This window comes from Dendronephthya gigantea, unplaced genomic scaffold, assembly GCF_004324835.1.
Source record: "Dendronephthya gigantea isolate DGI-Jeju-01 unplaced genomic scaffold, DenGig_1.0 000060F, whole genome shotgun sequence".
In the NCBI taxonomy this organism is placed as follows: Eukaryota; Metazoa; Cnidaria; class Anthozoa; order Malacalcyonacea; family Nephtheidae; genus Dendronephthya; species Dendronephthya gigantea.
The window spans coordinates 1,308,323-1,323,845 of NW_021163070.1; the positions used below are offsets into that span (position 1 = coordinate 1,308,323).

Genomic DNA, 15,523 nt, shown 5'->3' on the forward strand with positions numbered 1-15,523 from the left:
GGTATAGATCAACACGCAGCCAAGTCTTTCTGAAGTCTCTAAAAAGGCCAAAGAAGATGGAAAAAATATCACGTTGGTGAAGAGGACTTCAGTCAGTCCAACTGCCATGGAATTCGTAGTCGCAGGTTCTGAGGCAGAGTATGTGGTCAACATCTGCAAAAACCTTCGGTGCAGTTGTCCGTTTTTTGCACGAAACTCTACAAATCGCAAGAAGGTATCATGTAAGCACATCATCTAGATAATGATTAACGTGCTTAATGTTGCGGAGAAAAGCGACCTGTTGCAACAAGTGCATGTCCTTAGCAGACAAGGAACTTAAAGGCATCTTAACTAATGCATGCTCATCGGGACAATCGCACGTTGCGTCATCATACGACACATCCGAACCACCTCCATCTGTGATTTTAACTCAGGTAGAAAAAGAGTCTATTTTTGAGTCCAGACGGTTATCACAGCCGAGGCAACTTTGGAGGGCAAGGAAGTGCAATGAGCGCCTGAAGGCATCGTGCAGCTCATGCAAAAGTACCATGCCTGGTAGGCAGGTAAGATTTTTATCACGGTATATCTGCTCTATATATTCCTCGTGGTCAAAGATTTGCTGTGGATCGTCTGTTTTACTTTTGTGCGGATTCTCGGTGTATCGGTAGAAAGCCATTTTCCAGCAATCTTGCTACACCTCCCAAAGCAATAGAAATAGATATCAGTGACGGTTCACAGTTGTAAGCAGAAGATATTTCACTTGTACGAAGCAGAGAACTTCCAATAGTTATGTAAAAAGCAACAAAAAACCGTTTATTTTATACAACTGAGGTTTTTGGTCTCAAAATAGATTTCATATAGAAACACTCGAACTATCCACATTTCATGAATTCAATTTTGTGAATTTAGACGAGTTAGTAAAAACAAGAAGCAGTGTTTTTTTATTTAGAATTAAAGTTTAGTTTATTTAGAATTTATTAATTGGCGACTTTATTATTGTACACTCGCTGCCATCACTCAAATGTCGGGGCTTTACTCGAGAAACTAATTCGTCAAGTTGACTTTGAGTTAAGCCCATTTTTACTCGAGGGCTTAACTCGGATAGCAAAAACAGTCTTAACTTCATCGAGTTAAGCCCCCGGCAAAAAAAGGCGTGGCAGGGGCTTAACTCGAAAAGGGCTTAACTCGAAGGGCTTAACTCGAGAATTACCTACCCCGGTTTTCGCCAGAATGAATGACAAAAATCAAGATTTCGCCTCAATATACGTGCCCAGACTCCGAGGCGTGCGCGGCCAATCTCTAGATTAGTGTGCTAGCTCGCCGCGCTCGCCAGCAATAAACTAAATACTGTATGCCATATAATAAATCCCTTATTAACCGAATACGTTCGGTCCGTCTTCACTGGGTAGGAAGAAGAAAAATCGACCCCGGCAGGATTCGAACCTGCAATCTTCTGATCCGAAGTCAGACGCCTTATCCATTAGGCCACGAGGCCGCTACGTTCAGATCTATAATTTTAATTATTTGAACTATTTTTACATATAATTTATCCCACAATTCTCATCGATCGTTAGTGCGCTTACAATTTACAAATAAAATCTCAAATAAAATTTAAAGAAAATATGTGTATGAACTTTATAAATGTATACTTCAGAGTCTCCTAGTTGTTCCTATGAATCAAATATTACTTGGTGTTTGTTAAAGCGGCGACAGAATTGTCTCTCCTATAAAGAACAGCGCACAATTCTGTTATATGGCGTATACCAAACAACTTACACTCGTCGGGCTACTCCTTGCAAGTTTCAACAGTCTGCTGTGAGCACGTTTTTTATGGCTTTCAGTCCTGATGGAGAAACCGTTGCGTCGGGCCATGGAGACCACACCGTCCGAATTTGCGAGGTCAAATCTGGTTGCTGTCTGCATACTCTAAAAGGCCATCCCCGTTCTCCTTGGTGTGTTGTGTTTCACCCCTCATATCCACATTTGCTTGCGTCGGGTTGCTTGAAAGGAATCGTGAATGTTTGGGACTTGAAAGAAAGAGAAAATAAATTGATTAGTTCGCGTAGTTGCTTCAGCGTTACATCACTTGCTTTTCATCCAACTGATATGGTACTATTAATTGCTACAGGAAACCAGCTACTGTTTTGGGCTTGGCACCAGAATGAACCATTTGCAATAGCAGAATCAGCATCGGTACATGAAAAAATCAGACTTGTTAAATTTGATGCATTTGGAAGTCACATATTAACTGGCATACATGACACTAGTCCTCTTGTTAGTAATGGTGTAAGGGATAAAGTGGATTGTCAAGTCAGAGAGATGTCACAGACTATTAGAACTTCTGTTGTGCATATTGAAAGGCAGAATATGAGAGCAACTGTTAAACATGTTATCACAGAAGGTGTACCTAAACACAGTAGAAGGAAAACTGGCACACTAAACCAAAATGGGCATTTAGTTAGGTTACAGTGGTGGGATGTTACTGAGATTAAAATTCCAAATATTAGACAAAGGAATTTGAATGTGATAGTACACAACTGCAAATTGTTTAATGATTTAGGAGCTGATATATCAGCAGATGGGCAATTCTTGAGTGCCTTAGTTGTTAAATTGGAAAACAATACAGAATTGTGTATGGTATGTGTATTTTCCTTGCAAAAGGATAGCATTGGTCATTGTTTATACTCTACAGTAGTTGACCATAATTCTTTATGTGTGAGCTTCTCACCTCTGAGTTGTCACCTTTTAGTTGGACTAGCATGGGAAAACAGGGTGTCCTTGTTTCAAGATGAACAAGAAAGCACAACGACTATGCCTATGGCATACATTTTTAAACTATATAAGAAAACTAACTTTTCAACAGAGTTACCAGCAGCTACATTAAAATTTAGTATGCCTATAGATGAGAACACATCAAACCTAAAAGCTAATGTGGTAGTATGGCATCCAGTAATTGGTTATGGCCTAATTGCATGTGGTACAAATAGAGGAGAAGTGTATTTTTGTCATGTTTAAATTCACATTACACATTTTTTGAATTTAAAAATAGATTGGTATTGGTTGGTATTTTTTGGCACTTATTATTCACAAGTCTAACAGGCATTTTTTAATATTTCATGAATAATATATTCCACATTAAAACTAGATTCAACTATTTTATAATTTAAAGAATGCTATTTAGCATCAAATGTAGTATAACAACTGCCTAAAATAGACAAAACATTTCTCAACGTTTCGACCTGAGGGCCTTCGTCAGGAGAGTTAGAAAGACTAACTCTCCTGACGAAGGCCCTCAGGTCGAAACGTCGAGAAGTGTTTTGTTTATTATAGGCAGTTGTTATACCACATTTGATGCTAAGTTGTTTGAAGACGCTGCTACGTTGCTCCCTGGTTATATATAAATAATGCTATATTTAACAATTATACCATGAGCTCGCTAGCCAACAAGGCGATGCCATATAAGACGAGAGTGGATGGTCGAATAGACCATTCCCCTTTCAGCTTTTGAGGCTAGCCTTAGCAATGCATGATGGTAGTCAATTATCAAATGCGAATAAAAAATTATAAAGTGCGGATAAAATAATTATAAAGTGCGAGTAAATTAATTTGCAAAGTGTGAATAAATTAATTTGCAAAGTGCGAATAAAATATTATAGAGTGTGAATAAAATAATTATGAAGTGCGAATAAATAAATTCAAGTGTGAATAAAATAATTGAAAATGTGAATAAGTTAATATCATATGTGAATAAACTAATTATTAGCATATAGAAATATTCGGCGCGTCATATTATTAACTTCCATAATATATAGAACGCTGAACGCATACCATATATGGTTTTCGCCAGAATGAATGACAAAAATCAAGATTTCGCCTCAATATACGCGCCCAGACTCCGAGGCGTACGTTTCGACCTGAGGGCCTTCGTCAGGAGAGTTAGAAAGACTAACTCTCCTGACGAAGGCCCTCAGGTCGAAACGTCGAGAAGTGTTTTGTTTATTATAGGCAGTTGTTATACCACATTTGATGCTAAGTTGTTTGAAGACGCTGCTACGTTGCTCCCTGGTTATATATAAATAATGCTATATTTAACAATTATACCATGAGCTCGCTAGCCAACAAGGCGATGCCATATAAGACGAGAGTGGATGGTAGAATAGACCATTCCCCTTTCAGCTTTTGAGGCTAGCCTTAGCAATGCATGATGGTAGTCAATTATCAAGTAACTTTGAGTTGTAATTTCGCCATGTTAAGCCAGTTAAGGAGCGATTTACTTTAACAAAGAAGCCAAAAAGAATTGGCAAGGTTTTCTTACAAACAAAATATTTACATTCATATATTCAGTTCTGCCTAGACTATTTTAAAAGTGGAATGCCAATAGACCCTTTCGATAATTATGTCACAACATTATCGTTTTAAATTTAGAACCTTCTTAACTGGGATGGATTTCAATATTTACTCTCACGAGCCACCTGCAAAGGTGCAAAACACCCTGCTTCAACACAGGCATCAAAAAATATTTTTAATTTTGACCAATAAATGTGGAAATAAGTCTTAACACTAAAACGAGGCTACCAGGCCACAGTTGGCAGCAACGTTCTTGTGTTATGGCTTATTTTCACACTTGTTGTCAAAATGAATATTTTTTTTTCATGCACGTGTTGAAGAAGAATGTTTTGGACCTTTGCACATTGCTTGTGAGAGTAAAACTCGGAATCCATATTTCAAATATTTCAAAAGAATCCCATCTGCTTTAAAAAATCCCGAGATCTCGGAATAAAATCTCGAACTCGGCAACGCTGACAGGGGTGGATCATACGCAGCCCAAATATGCTTGATAATAATTTGAACGGGAGAAATTTTTCGGCAATTTATCAAATATCAACATGGAGTAATAATTAGCTATTTCCTAATCGTGCAGGGTACTGGGTTAGACCCTAACCCTAACCCTAACCCACACGCGAGCATAGAGATGCACGCGAGCTTGAGCGACCGAGCGTAGCGAGGTCGCGAAAGCGAGGGAAGGGAACGCGCGGAAGAGTCGACTTGTCAAACTTGCAAGGTTTCTATTTGCGTCTTCGCGCCAAAACGGTCATATTACTATGACAATGTGTTCAATCAATTTCCTAATAAATGCTCGAAAGCGTATGGTGCTAACTCCAATGCAAGGCTTTTCCTAGCTCAGTGTGGGCGCTGAAACGAAGACATCTCTGTTAGAAAGATATGCCTGAACAGTGTTCTGCTGATACTCTTTCAGTTCCGAGTAACCAACAGACTTATTTGCTTTGCCAATCGCTTCGATAATGGAAGCCGTATCAAATAGTGGTGGGCGATATTTCTTTAAAATATCGATACTTCCGATACTAAGAATTTGGTTGTTGGTATCGATACTATTTTTCAGTATCGATGATTTCGATATTAGGTTACGTGAGGATTACATGGAGTATTATGGACCTATGAAGCATTCTTCAGTGTTCTTCACGCTGCCCACCGATTGAGATCGACTGGGAACCCGCGAACAGGAGAACTGCGAGGAAGACCCACTGACAGTGGGAAGACCACGATCTGCATAAATTAGGTGAAAAGTGCCAGTATCGATATCGGTATCGTATCGAAAATATCGATAAAAAAATATCGATATCGTATCGAATCATAAAATCCCAGTATCGCCCACCACTAGTATCAAAGTATTTTCTAATCAAGTGAAATCGGACACCAATATCGACACCTTGATTGACATTTTTATTCACGCTGAATAGTCGAAATGATAATTGCTGCCGCAGCGAGCGAGCCTGAAGCGAGCGAGCAAGGCAGCAGATCCTACACCCGATGCACACGTAATTATACGCTTATTAACATATCAAATTGAAACGTAATTGGCGCATATATGCGGTGATAGTAGGTATCAGACACCTAACCAAACCAACTGTCGGAGTACCTAAGATCAAAGCCTGGACACAAGTACACAACAGCTTTGGCGAATTAAATATGGCGCCAGTTCACTGGGTGACTAACTTTTTAAAATCCATAGTTTTAAATCGTTTAAAATCCAACTTTTAAAATATTTGAAATAAACAATGAATTGAGAAAGCCATGTCGTCTCGAAGATGTTTTAAAGCAAAACACACTGTTAAAGTGGTAAGCTTTAAAGACGGGAAAGTCAATCGGAGATCAAAGCTCAGTGTACCCATAAAGTATTCAGAAAGAACTAATGTTCACAAATATACGTCCTCTTCTCTACCTGAAACTTCAGCATGTGGGCAGCCAGAAGTCAGCTTTGGTGGAGATGAAATTGTTGGGCCAAGCTTCAAACCAAAGCGTGGTAAAATGCGTTTGAAGAAGAAAATTAAGGCTTATCGCGATAGAAAGATTAAGTTGGGGAATGCTTGGCTTGGTATTCGACAACAACTCTTCTCTGCTTTTCTGGAGCATCAAGCTATGCCTGTCAACCAAGGTTGTGTAATTCCTGAGTGCAAAGAAAGTGCATGTGGTAGATGCCTTGACTGTGGCCCAGCACATTTTATGTGTGAGGAACATATAAACCTTGTTCATGCCTCTGGTCAGTCTTTCCACTATCCTGAGATTTGGGAGGTAATATAGCTGTGTTGGGTGTAATATTTATAAGTTACGGTCTCTCATTTTGGCAGAGGTCATGTGGGCTTTTTGAGGAGCTTATTTCAATGATTCTTTTATACTGCAACCTTAGTGTAATAGTATTGAAGTCATATATGATGACAGGATGTATGTACTGTGTATATGAAGTCATGTGATGAGAGTATGTTGCATTGTAGATTGAAAAGTATATTCAATACAAATTTAAAGAAGTTGTTGTTTGGGAGACAAATCACAATTTAGATCATGGTTATACTCGTGATGTTGTCGTCGTTAATAGAAATGGTATGTTTATGGTATTATATTGTAACGTTGATTGTCAGGTGTTTTCTTTTATCACATGAGCACACTTACAATTATACATTTATGAATTTTGTATTATTGTGTAAATTCTGTGTCAATTTCCTTACCATACTCTGTCTCTTTACCTGCCAACATGACTACTTCTAAGATTCCATTTTTTCCTATGAATTAAATAAGCAATTACTATGGCTTTATATTGATATTTAATACATTGACTGATAATGTGTCCAATTGTATTTTTTGGAAAATAAAAGAAAACTGAGTCTGAAAAATAAAATCCTGAGAAATCTGGATTAAAACAATTAAGGCTATAAACACAAGTTTGCGACGTTTAGATGAAAGATATGGATTAAAACAATTAAGACTATAAACACAAGTTTGCGACATTTGCAGTTTATTACAATCTATCTGATAATAAAATTGAAACATCACAAACTCATGTAAGTAGTATTATGTTAATCCATATCTTGGATTGCTCAGGATGTTATTCATACTCTGTTTTGTCATTTATTTTTTTACACATTGGTCTAGTGGCTATCAACTGGCTGACCATTAAAAGAGAGAGTCTGTTTTGAATAAATAAATTGTGTGTTCTTTTCAACGAATTTTGTTTAGGTCAACAGCGTCTTGTGAAGTTTAAATTCTGTTGCCATGAGCCAGAAGCAGTGACATTAATGAAATATGGTTTGTGGCCTTCATCACCCAAGGAACCACAAGCAGCATTTGAAAAAAATCTTATGGAATTGGTCAAATATATCTTCTTGGAATGCCGAACATCTTTAAAGTCGATATGTCAGGCAATATACTGGATTATGCCTTCTCTTTCACCAGTTTATGTGAGTATTTTAACCCAACCTCATTACTTCCAAAGGCTTCCCCTTTTATGACTGAATTTGCAAAGCCAAACTTCTAATTCATTAGTATGTATTAATTGCATATACAGTATAATAATTACTAAAGACAATACTAGTACATTGTAGGGTCTAATTATTAGTGTCTGCAACTTACTTCCAATAGAATAAAAAACAGTTAGACACATAGCATTTAGGTGAATTTAATCTAATTTTTTAGGTAAAGGACATATATCGGCTACTTGTTGGTGAAAATTTTGGAGAATACCGTTACCTTAGCTACATGCTGGATACATTTGGTGGGAAAAATGTGCAGTTGGATAATGTTAGTCAATGCCCTGCATGCCCTAAGGTAAACAGTACATTGTATATAAACAAACGTATATACAGTACTAGGTAGCATTTATTTGGAAATCCTTTATACTTGTTGTCTATACCTTAATGGTTTTGTTGTTTGTAAAGATAATAATGAAAATGTAGTATTGGCTTGAAGAAACTTTATTCTTAATCACCAGACAATTTTCATAAAATTTTCATAATTTTCATATCGATAAAAGACTTAACGTTGTAAAGTCTCAGCTAATTTCACCAAGTTCTTCACTGTTGTCCAAAACCGCTGTAGCTTTTGTGAAGCCTTAGTATGTAGTTATATACTGGTACCGCCCATGAAGTCGGGAAATGTTTTCAATAAGAACGTTTCCATATTTTGATTTAATATTTCGGCCATGAGTTAATATCGATAAAAGACTCAACATTGCAAAGTTTCAGCTAATTTCACCAAGTTCTTAATTGTTTTTAAAAAATGCTGTAGCTTTTGTGAAGCCTTAGTATGTAGTTTATATACTGGTACCGCCGCCCATGAAGTCGGGAAATGTATTTCAATAAGAACGTTTCTATATTTTGATTTAATATTTCGGCCATGAGTTAATATCGATAAAAGACTCAACATTGCAAAGTTTCAGCTAATTTCACCAAGTTCTTAATTGTTTTCCAAAAATGCTGTAGCTTTTGTGAAGCCTTAGTATGTAGTTATATACTGGTACCGCCCATGAAGTCGGGAAATGTATTTCAATAAGAACGTTTCCATATTTTGATTAAATATTTCGGCCATGAGTTAATATCGATAAAAGACTCAACATTGCAAAGTTTCAGCTAATTTCACCAAGTTCTTCATTGTTTTTCAAAAACGCTGTAGCTTTTGTGAAGCCTTAGTAATGTAGTTATACTGCTACCGCCCATGAAGTCGGGAAATGTATTTCAATAAGAACGTTTCCATATTTTGATTAAATATTTCGGCCATGAGTTAATATCGATAAAAGACTCAATATTGCAAAGTTTCAGCTAATTTCACAAGTTCTTAATTGTTTTCCAAAAATGCTGTAGCTTTTGTGAAGCCTTAGTATGTAGTTATATACTGGTACCGCCGATGAAGTCGGGAAATGTATTTCAATAAGAACGTTTCCATATTTTGATTAAATATTTCGGCCATGAGTTTATATCGATAAAAGACTCAACATTGCAAAGTTTCAGCTAATTTCACCAAGTTCTTCACTGTTGTCCAAAACCGCTGTAGCTTTTGTGAAGTCTCCATCAGAGTCCAGGGGCCTGTTCAAACCTATAATATTAATAACCCTGGGTTAAATTTTAACTCATTGTTTTACTCTTTTTTTGAACCACTGTTCGTTTTAAAACTTGGTAAAATATGACTTCTATCGGTCCAGACAATATTTATGAAAAAAGATATTCAATTTTGTAAACAAGCGATTATAAAAATTTATGTAGAGATTTGCTTTAACCACAGTTGATAGAATAGCTAAGAAAGCTCCTCAACCTTGACTTGAAAGATATGTTAATAACAAGATTGCTATTGGTTTATCTGTTGCAAAATACAATAGACATGTGATGAGAAAAGAACAATTTTTTCCATAAATCTACCTCAACATAGTCTCCAAACCATGTATATTTTATAACTGTGCTTTAACCCAGGATTAAGTTAACCGGCTTTTGAACAACCACCCCCTGGAGCCAGACATCTACTTATTCAAGCATTGAATTCAAACAGATCTTGATTAGTTAACCATATACTAAGGGGCTGTTTACATGAGCCCGTTTACCCGCGATTCAACGAAGCGTGAGATGACTTCGAGGTATTGAAATGAGCAGATAACATGTTCCTGGCAGTCGTATAATCACCACAACAATAGCATGTGCTTGTTTGGTGTCGTAATTCATAAAGTCTTATTTCAATACCTCAGAGTCCTCTCACGCTTCGTTGAATCTCGGGTAACCGGGCTCATGTAAACAGCCCCTATACACTACTGTTGTTGTCATCGTAATCAAAGAGCATAAGTTCTAAGTTTGAAATGGGGAGGTAATTCACTGCGAGTTGGAGTCGAACCAACACAAGTCAACCTGACGCAGTTTACGTTCCTGAATCAAAAAAATCATCATTGGTTAATAAGACAACAATGAATATAAGATCATATCAGAGGTTGAATGTGTAACATTTTAGGTGCATAAAACTGTTCTCTAGAATACTAAATACTGTAAATCGTACCTCAAATATTTTTATTCAGAAAAATGCATATTGACAAGATACATATTTTTCGTTTTTTTAACATAAAGAAACTAAACTACTGAGAAGAAATTTATAATATCAATGCCATGCCCACGTATTAACTAGTTAAGGGTTACTGCGCATGCAGAAGAGCTAATCTGTTACAGGGCCACTCGTAAAAAGCACCTACGACGACACATTCGTCCGTATCAAATGCACCAGGACAAAAAGGAAGCAACCCAGGTTGAATAATGCGGCGAATTTCGACAACAACATTTCCAACTCCCACGTTTCGCCCGTGGACGCGAGTTTGTCCCGATACTACTGCTATAGCCTGTACATCATTACTATTCTTCGCCATCAGACCAAACAACATGTCTAAAATTATGCAATATATGAGAAACATAGTTACCGTACTCGTACTATATGCAATGTTTCAAATTACTAAAAGACATTGGCACTTGTACATAATTCGAAATTTAAACAGGAATTAATATACACCTTTTGGTACTCTGATAGCTTTTGTTTTGTGAATTTCCTGCAAAGAAGCGAGGGTTGCGGGACTTGATACGGCCATAACAGGACTGGAATTAACAGGCAAAGAAACATTGGATGTGTCCGACAAAAGAGGAGAAGAAGTAGATGTAAGACAACTAGAGGTAAGAGGATTGAAAGCAGAAGGTTTTGAAACAGAAGAGCTAGAATTAGGGACATTAACAGAGGCAATAGAAATGCGAGGATTGGATGTTGAAGGAGTAGGCAGGGAAGAACTAGAACTGGGGGAGCTAGAGACAGCAGGACTGGAAGTAAGAGGATGGGAAGTCGAAGGTGTAGACAAAAAAGTAGAATGTAAGGCAGTAGAAGTAGGAGGATTGGAAGTTGAAGCGTTGAATGTACAGTTAGAGACAACAGGATCAGAAATAGATTGGAGAGCAGAATGACCGGCATCAGTGTGAGCATTGGAAATAAGATTACTTGATGAAGTAATAGTTAATGACCAAGCATTTCTAGACTGCCACAATTCACGACGCTGAGCCGAACCGTACAGAGCAGGCTTTCGTGGTGTAGTTCCAATATCTATCTCCAGATGAGCTGGAAGTCCGATAAAAGCAATACCATATTCTTGAATTTTCGAATATGGCATTTTCCCGTTTTTCTTTTTCACAACTTCACCTATTAAAATCAAGCAATGTATCTGAAACTTTACCATTACATACAATAAATAAAGGTCTCCTTTTTTTTATACACCCTGTATACACTGTATAACAAACTCTTTATGCTCATGCACAGACATCACAGTATATACAGTGACTATGCCAACTACGCTGCCTGTACTCAAACTACAACTTTCAATACATAACTTGTGCTCACCGTATTTTTTATTAAAAAGTTCTTGAATAGCTTTTACGGAAATATTCTCCTTTCCATCCTGAGAACCTATACAGTCAAGTTTACTTAACGTTTAGTTAATCATAACATTCAATAGTAAATATTATTACTTAGGCCAAAGGGGGTGCAGGAGAGGTACAAGCGAAGCAATACAATATCATCTCATTTTCAAATATTTTTATCAAACTCCCCCTACCAAATCGCGCTGGACCCATCTCTGCTTTAGATCCAACTATATTTGTATCCGAAACTTACTGCAGCAAATTGGCGAAGTGATGTACCAAATCGTTTTCGCTATCATTCAACATCTTATTGCCGACATCTGTTGAGCCATGGAAAACATGGCCTTCAAAGCCGCAGATCAATAAACAGTGGCCTCCTAAAGCTTCCAATTCTTGAACCTTTAACATAAACATCAAAACATACATGTATATTGTATGTGAGGGAAATATAATAAAGTCTCTACACTACGAAACGTCTTGTACCGTACTGTACAATTATAACAACCAGCTGATAGAGAATAAAGGGTAGTTATTTACAGTACTTAGTTAGCTATTCAGCGAATTAGCCTGTATGTATGTATGTATATATGGTTGTTTAGTTGGTTAGTAAGCTATATTTAGTATTAAGCTATATTTAGTAAGCTGGTTAGGCACAGTAAGTCAGTATTTTGGTGTTCATTGACTGTAAAAACAATATATTTCTAAAGAAATGAATAATTATTGTAGACTCTCTGGGCATGGAAATGGCAACATATCGATATTCCAGACTACGTGTACGTTTCAAACCTACAATTATAATAACTCGAAATTTACATAGCGGGACAAAATCTTCGGGCTGGCTACGCCACTGGGTATTGCGTATATAGGGGTGGTTTGTTACAAAATACAAGACTAGTTTTCGGAGTGTACATATGCTAAATAATAACCCATTGCTTTTTGCACGCTCTAAGTTGTTTAAGGTTTACGTTTTTGGTAGGAAAACCCCTTAGCTGTATAGGATAATGAAGGTTTCAATATAAATAAATTTGTGAAATGAAATAAGTAATTACATAACAATAGAGACACGACGCTACATTTTATCGTACGATTTACTGTACCTCTTTCATCATATTGTTTATTATTTTTTTAGCCTTGGCATTGTTGGAAGGAAGGCAAACATCTTTATCTGATTCCAATGCTTTTCTTCTAAAGGTGTCTTTTTGTTCATCTGAAAGGGTTCTCCATTTGTCCACCAATGTTTTTGAAGGCATTAGAGGAAGATCCACTGCTTTCTACAAAATAAGAGATAAAGTATTAAATTATACAATAAAGAATTCTGAAAAAGTACTGTAACTACACAACTTACATGGAATATTATGGATGGTTTTGCATAGATTTAATTATTACATAATAAATGAGCAGGTATTTCCAATTTACTATATTTTAAAACGTTACCTTTGAATAGGTTCTCACTGGCAAATACATTAAAGCCAGATCTTTTTCTCATTAATCTGCTTTTTCCTACTTTTCCTGATATCCGTCCACTCGTTTTTGCCCTATAATTACTTATCCAGTGCTGTAATTAACATAAAATATGGTAAATACTGTTCATAATGGCAATTCATTATTTTAGAGCAACATTACCTCGAGTTAATATGAAAGTCAAGCAACTGCAAGTTAACGTGCTTCAATGTAAATGTATAAGTATGTGAATTGAACAATTTATGCATACCTAAGGCATACAGTAGATAATTCAACGATTAAATGGCATGACTCTTTCCATGACAAGTAAAATTGTCTGATATTAGGGTGAACGAATGCCCCACAAGGAAATTTTCAAATGTTTTGAAAGTCAATGGGCTAACAATATTATTAATAATACAGCACCCAGATAACATCCCTCAAAGCACAGGAGAGATCAACTATGTAACTCTACCATCTCTGATGGTCTGGGGTTTTTCCTAGAGATGAGCGATCCAAGTACTACCTTCCATCAACAGTTTTAACCATTGGTAAAAGGCAACATGCTAGCCTCATAATGCCACCCATGCTTCCCTACACCACCAACTACACAATGAATAAAAGGTAAATCAACTAATAACAGTACAGAAAATGCCAATTACCTAATAGGTTAAATTGGGTAAAATCACCCAGATTGCATAAGATAGTATGTAACATAATATGCCACAACATGTAGTTAGAGCATATTTATTAATTAATTGATGAGTTTGACTTTGATAGGTTTTAAAATGCAATAGCCATGCATATCTTGGTGTAGGACCTGCACATGGCTATTAAATGAGTTAATGTTTGGTTTTATCACTAAAAGAGTGTAGGTACTGTATAAAGATATTTTATCCCTCACATTTGAGAAATATTACCATTTCAGCAGAAAAAACAACAGAGAAGATATTTTAAATACTTAAGATAAAATTACAGTGCATATTCAGTTTTATACAATTAACATAAAAACTATTTAATAATCATGTTCATTTACAGAAGTCTTTTCAAATATCTTGGATGCCAAAACTGATATTGACATATTAGTTAGGGCAAATAGACATATTAGTTAGAGCATCCAAGGTATTCCCTAACTAATCACTTCACTATGAAACCAGGGATATGGCAAATGATATTCTTTAGTAATTTGTAGTAGTGCCAAATATCAACACTAATAGTTTATTTATGTTAACCAATCATCAACCAGCTACACAGTTTATATTTAAAAGTTCCCATAGTACATCACATGGATGCTTCAGTTTAAACCTCACATAATCACAGGACTATAGTTATTTAGAGTGGGCCTAAGCAAGGGCTGCCATCTCGGGATAACCTTTTCAAAATCAAATACCATAAACCTCCCATCACAAACCCCCCTTATAAGCCCTCTGTGTAAGCCTATCACATTTCTAGTGTTTATACACCATTCCAAATATAAGTCCCCCGACCATAAGTCCACTATTTACAGGTATATTGAAACAATAGCTGCATGAACATGTTAATGTTTGATTTTCTGAACACATGTTACCAATGCTTTCCCTGCATGTGAAAGCCCACTAAAAACTGCCTTACAAACTTCATAGGTGCAGGACTTACAGTCAGAGGTTTAATACAATGTAAACATACTAATTTGAGTGACTGGCTCTCAATCAAACAGTTCTTCTGACAATATACAATGAACAGCAGAACCTTGGTCTAGATCCTGGCAATTACTTTTATATATAATTATATTGCTCTGATAATGTTTAGTATTGAGCTTTTATCTGTTAGTCTGCTACCAAAACTATTATCGAGCAGCAACACAGCCAAATGCATTAGATTTTAATCTTTTATTCTTTATGCTTGACAATTTTATTTATCAAAGGATGAGTTTTGCAGCTTTAAAAATGTGTTACTATATGTTGAGGAATTCTTTCCATGAGTGTGTTTATAATGACTCAACCATGCACATTTTAAAGTTTACAGTACATTAAAATTCAATAATCAATACTGTTGGACTGATATACACACAAACAACTATAAATTTAGCCACATAACAAAACTAACTCGGGGGCTTTTAACACAATACATTAAACCACAGCAACTAATTATGTATTTATAATAGCAGCATCTATTCATGTTTACTGTACTTTAAACAATATTATTTATTATCACCTTCACTTGTTGTTCTGTGAGCATTGTTTGGTTTGCACATTCTTTTATAACAGCGAGGTTCTGCTTCTTGGTTGAGTCCATATTTCTGCTTGTGAAGAAAGACTTTAAAATGGCAAGCTTTTCTTCGTCAATGATCAATCGACCTTGACCATTACCATTCCCGCCGTCGCTGCTTCTTTCGTATTCCATAGCTCAAT

The 15,523-nt window shown here is 36.3% G+C and overlaps 1 protein-coding gene and 1 non-coding gene across 3 annotated transcripts; one reads left to right on the plus strand and one right to left on the minus strand.

The window, feature by feature from the left end:
* Positions 1-1,401: 1,401 nt before the first annotated feature.
* On the minus strand, positions 1,402-1,474 carry Trnar-ucg. The gene has a single exon. It is a non-coding gene; the product is annotated as a tRNA-Arg (tRNA).
* A 4,398-nt stretch (positions 1,475-5,872) lies between these two features.
* Positions 5,873-12,907, plus strand: LOC114530178. Of its 2 annotated transcripts, none has more exons than XM_028551759.1 (4): positions 5,873-6,570; positions 6,771-6,876; positions 7,510-7,730; positions 12,823-12,907. In XM_028551759.1, the coding sequence occupies exons 1-4, from the start codon at positions 6,073-6,075 to the stop codon at positions 12,880-12,882; spliced, it is 885 nt and encodes a 294-aa protein (XP_028407560.1). In that variant the 5' UTR covers positions 5,873-6,072; the 3' UTR covers positions 12,883-12,907. The 2 variants fall into 2 exon arrangements, with proteins under 2 accessions (XP_028407560.1, XP_028407559.1); XM_028551758.1 differs by lacking the exon at positions 12,823-12,907 and adding an exon at positions 7,966-8,278.
* The last annotated feature ends 2,616 nt before the right edge of the window (positions 12,908-15,523 follow it).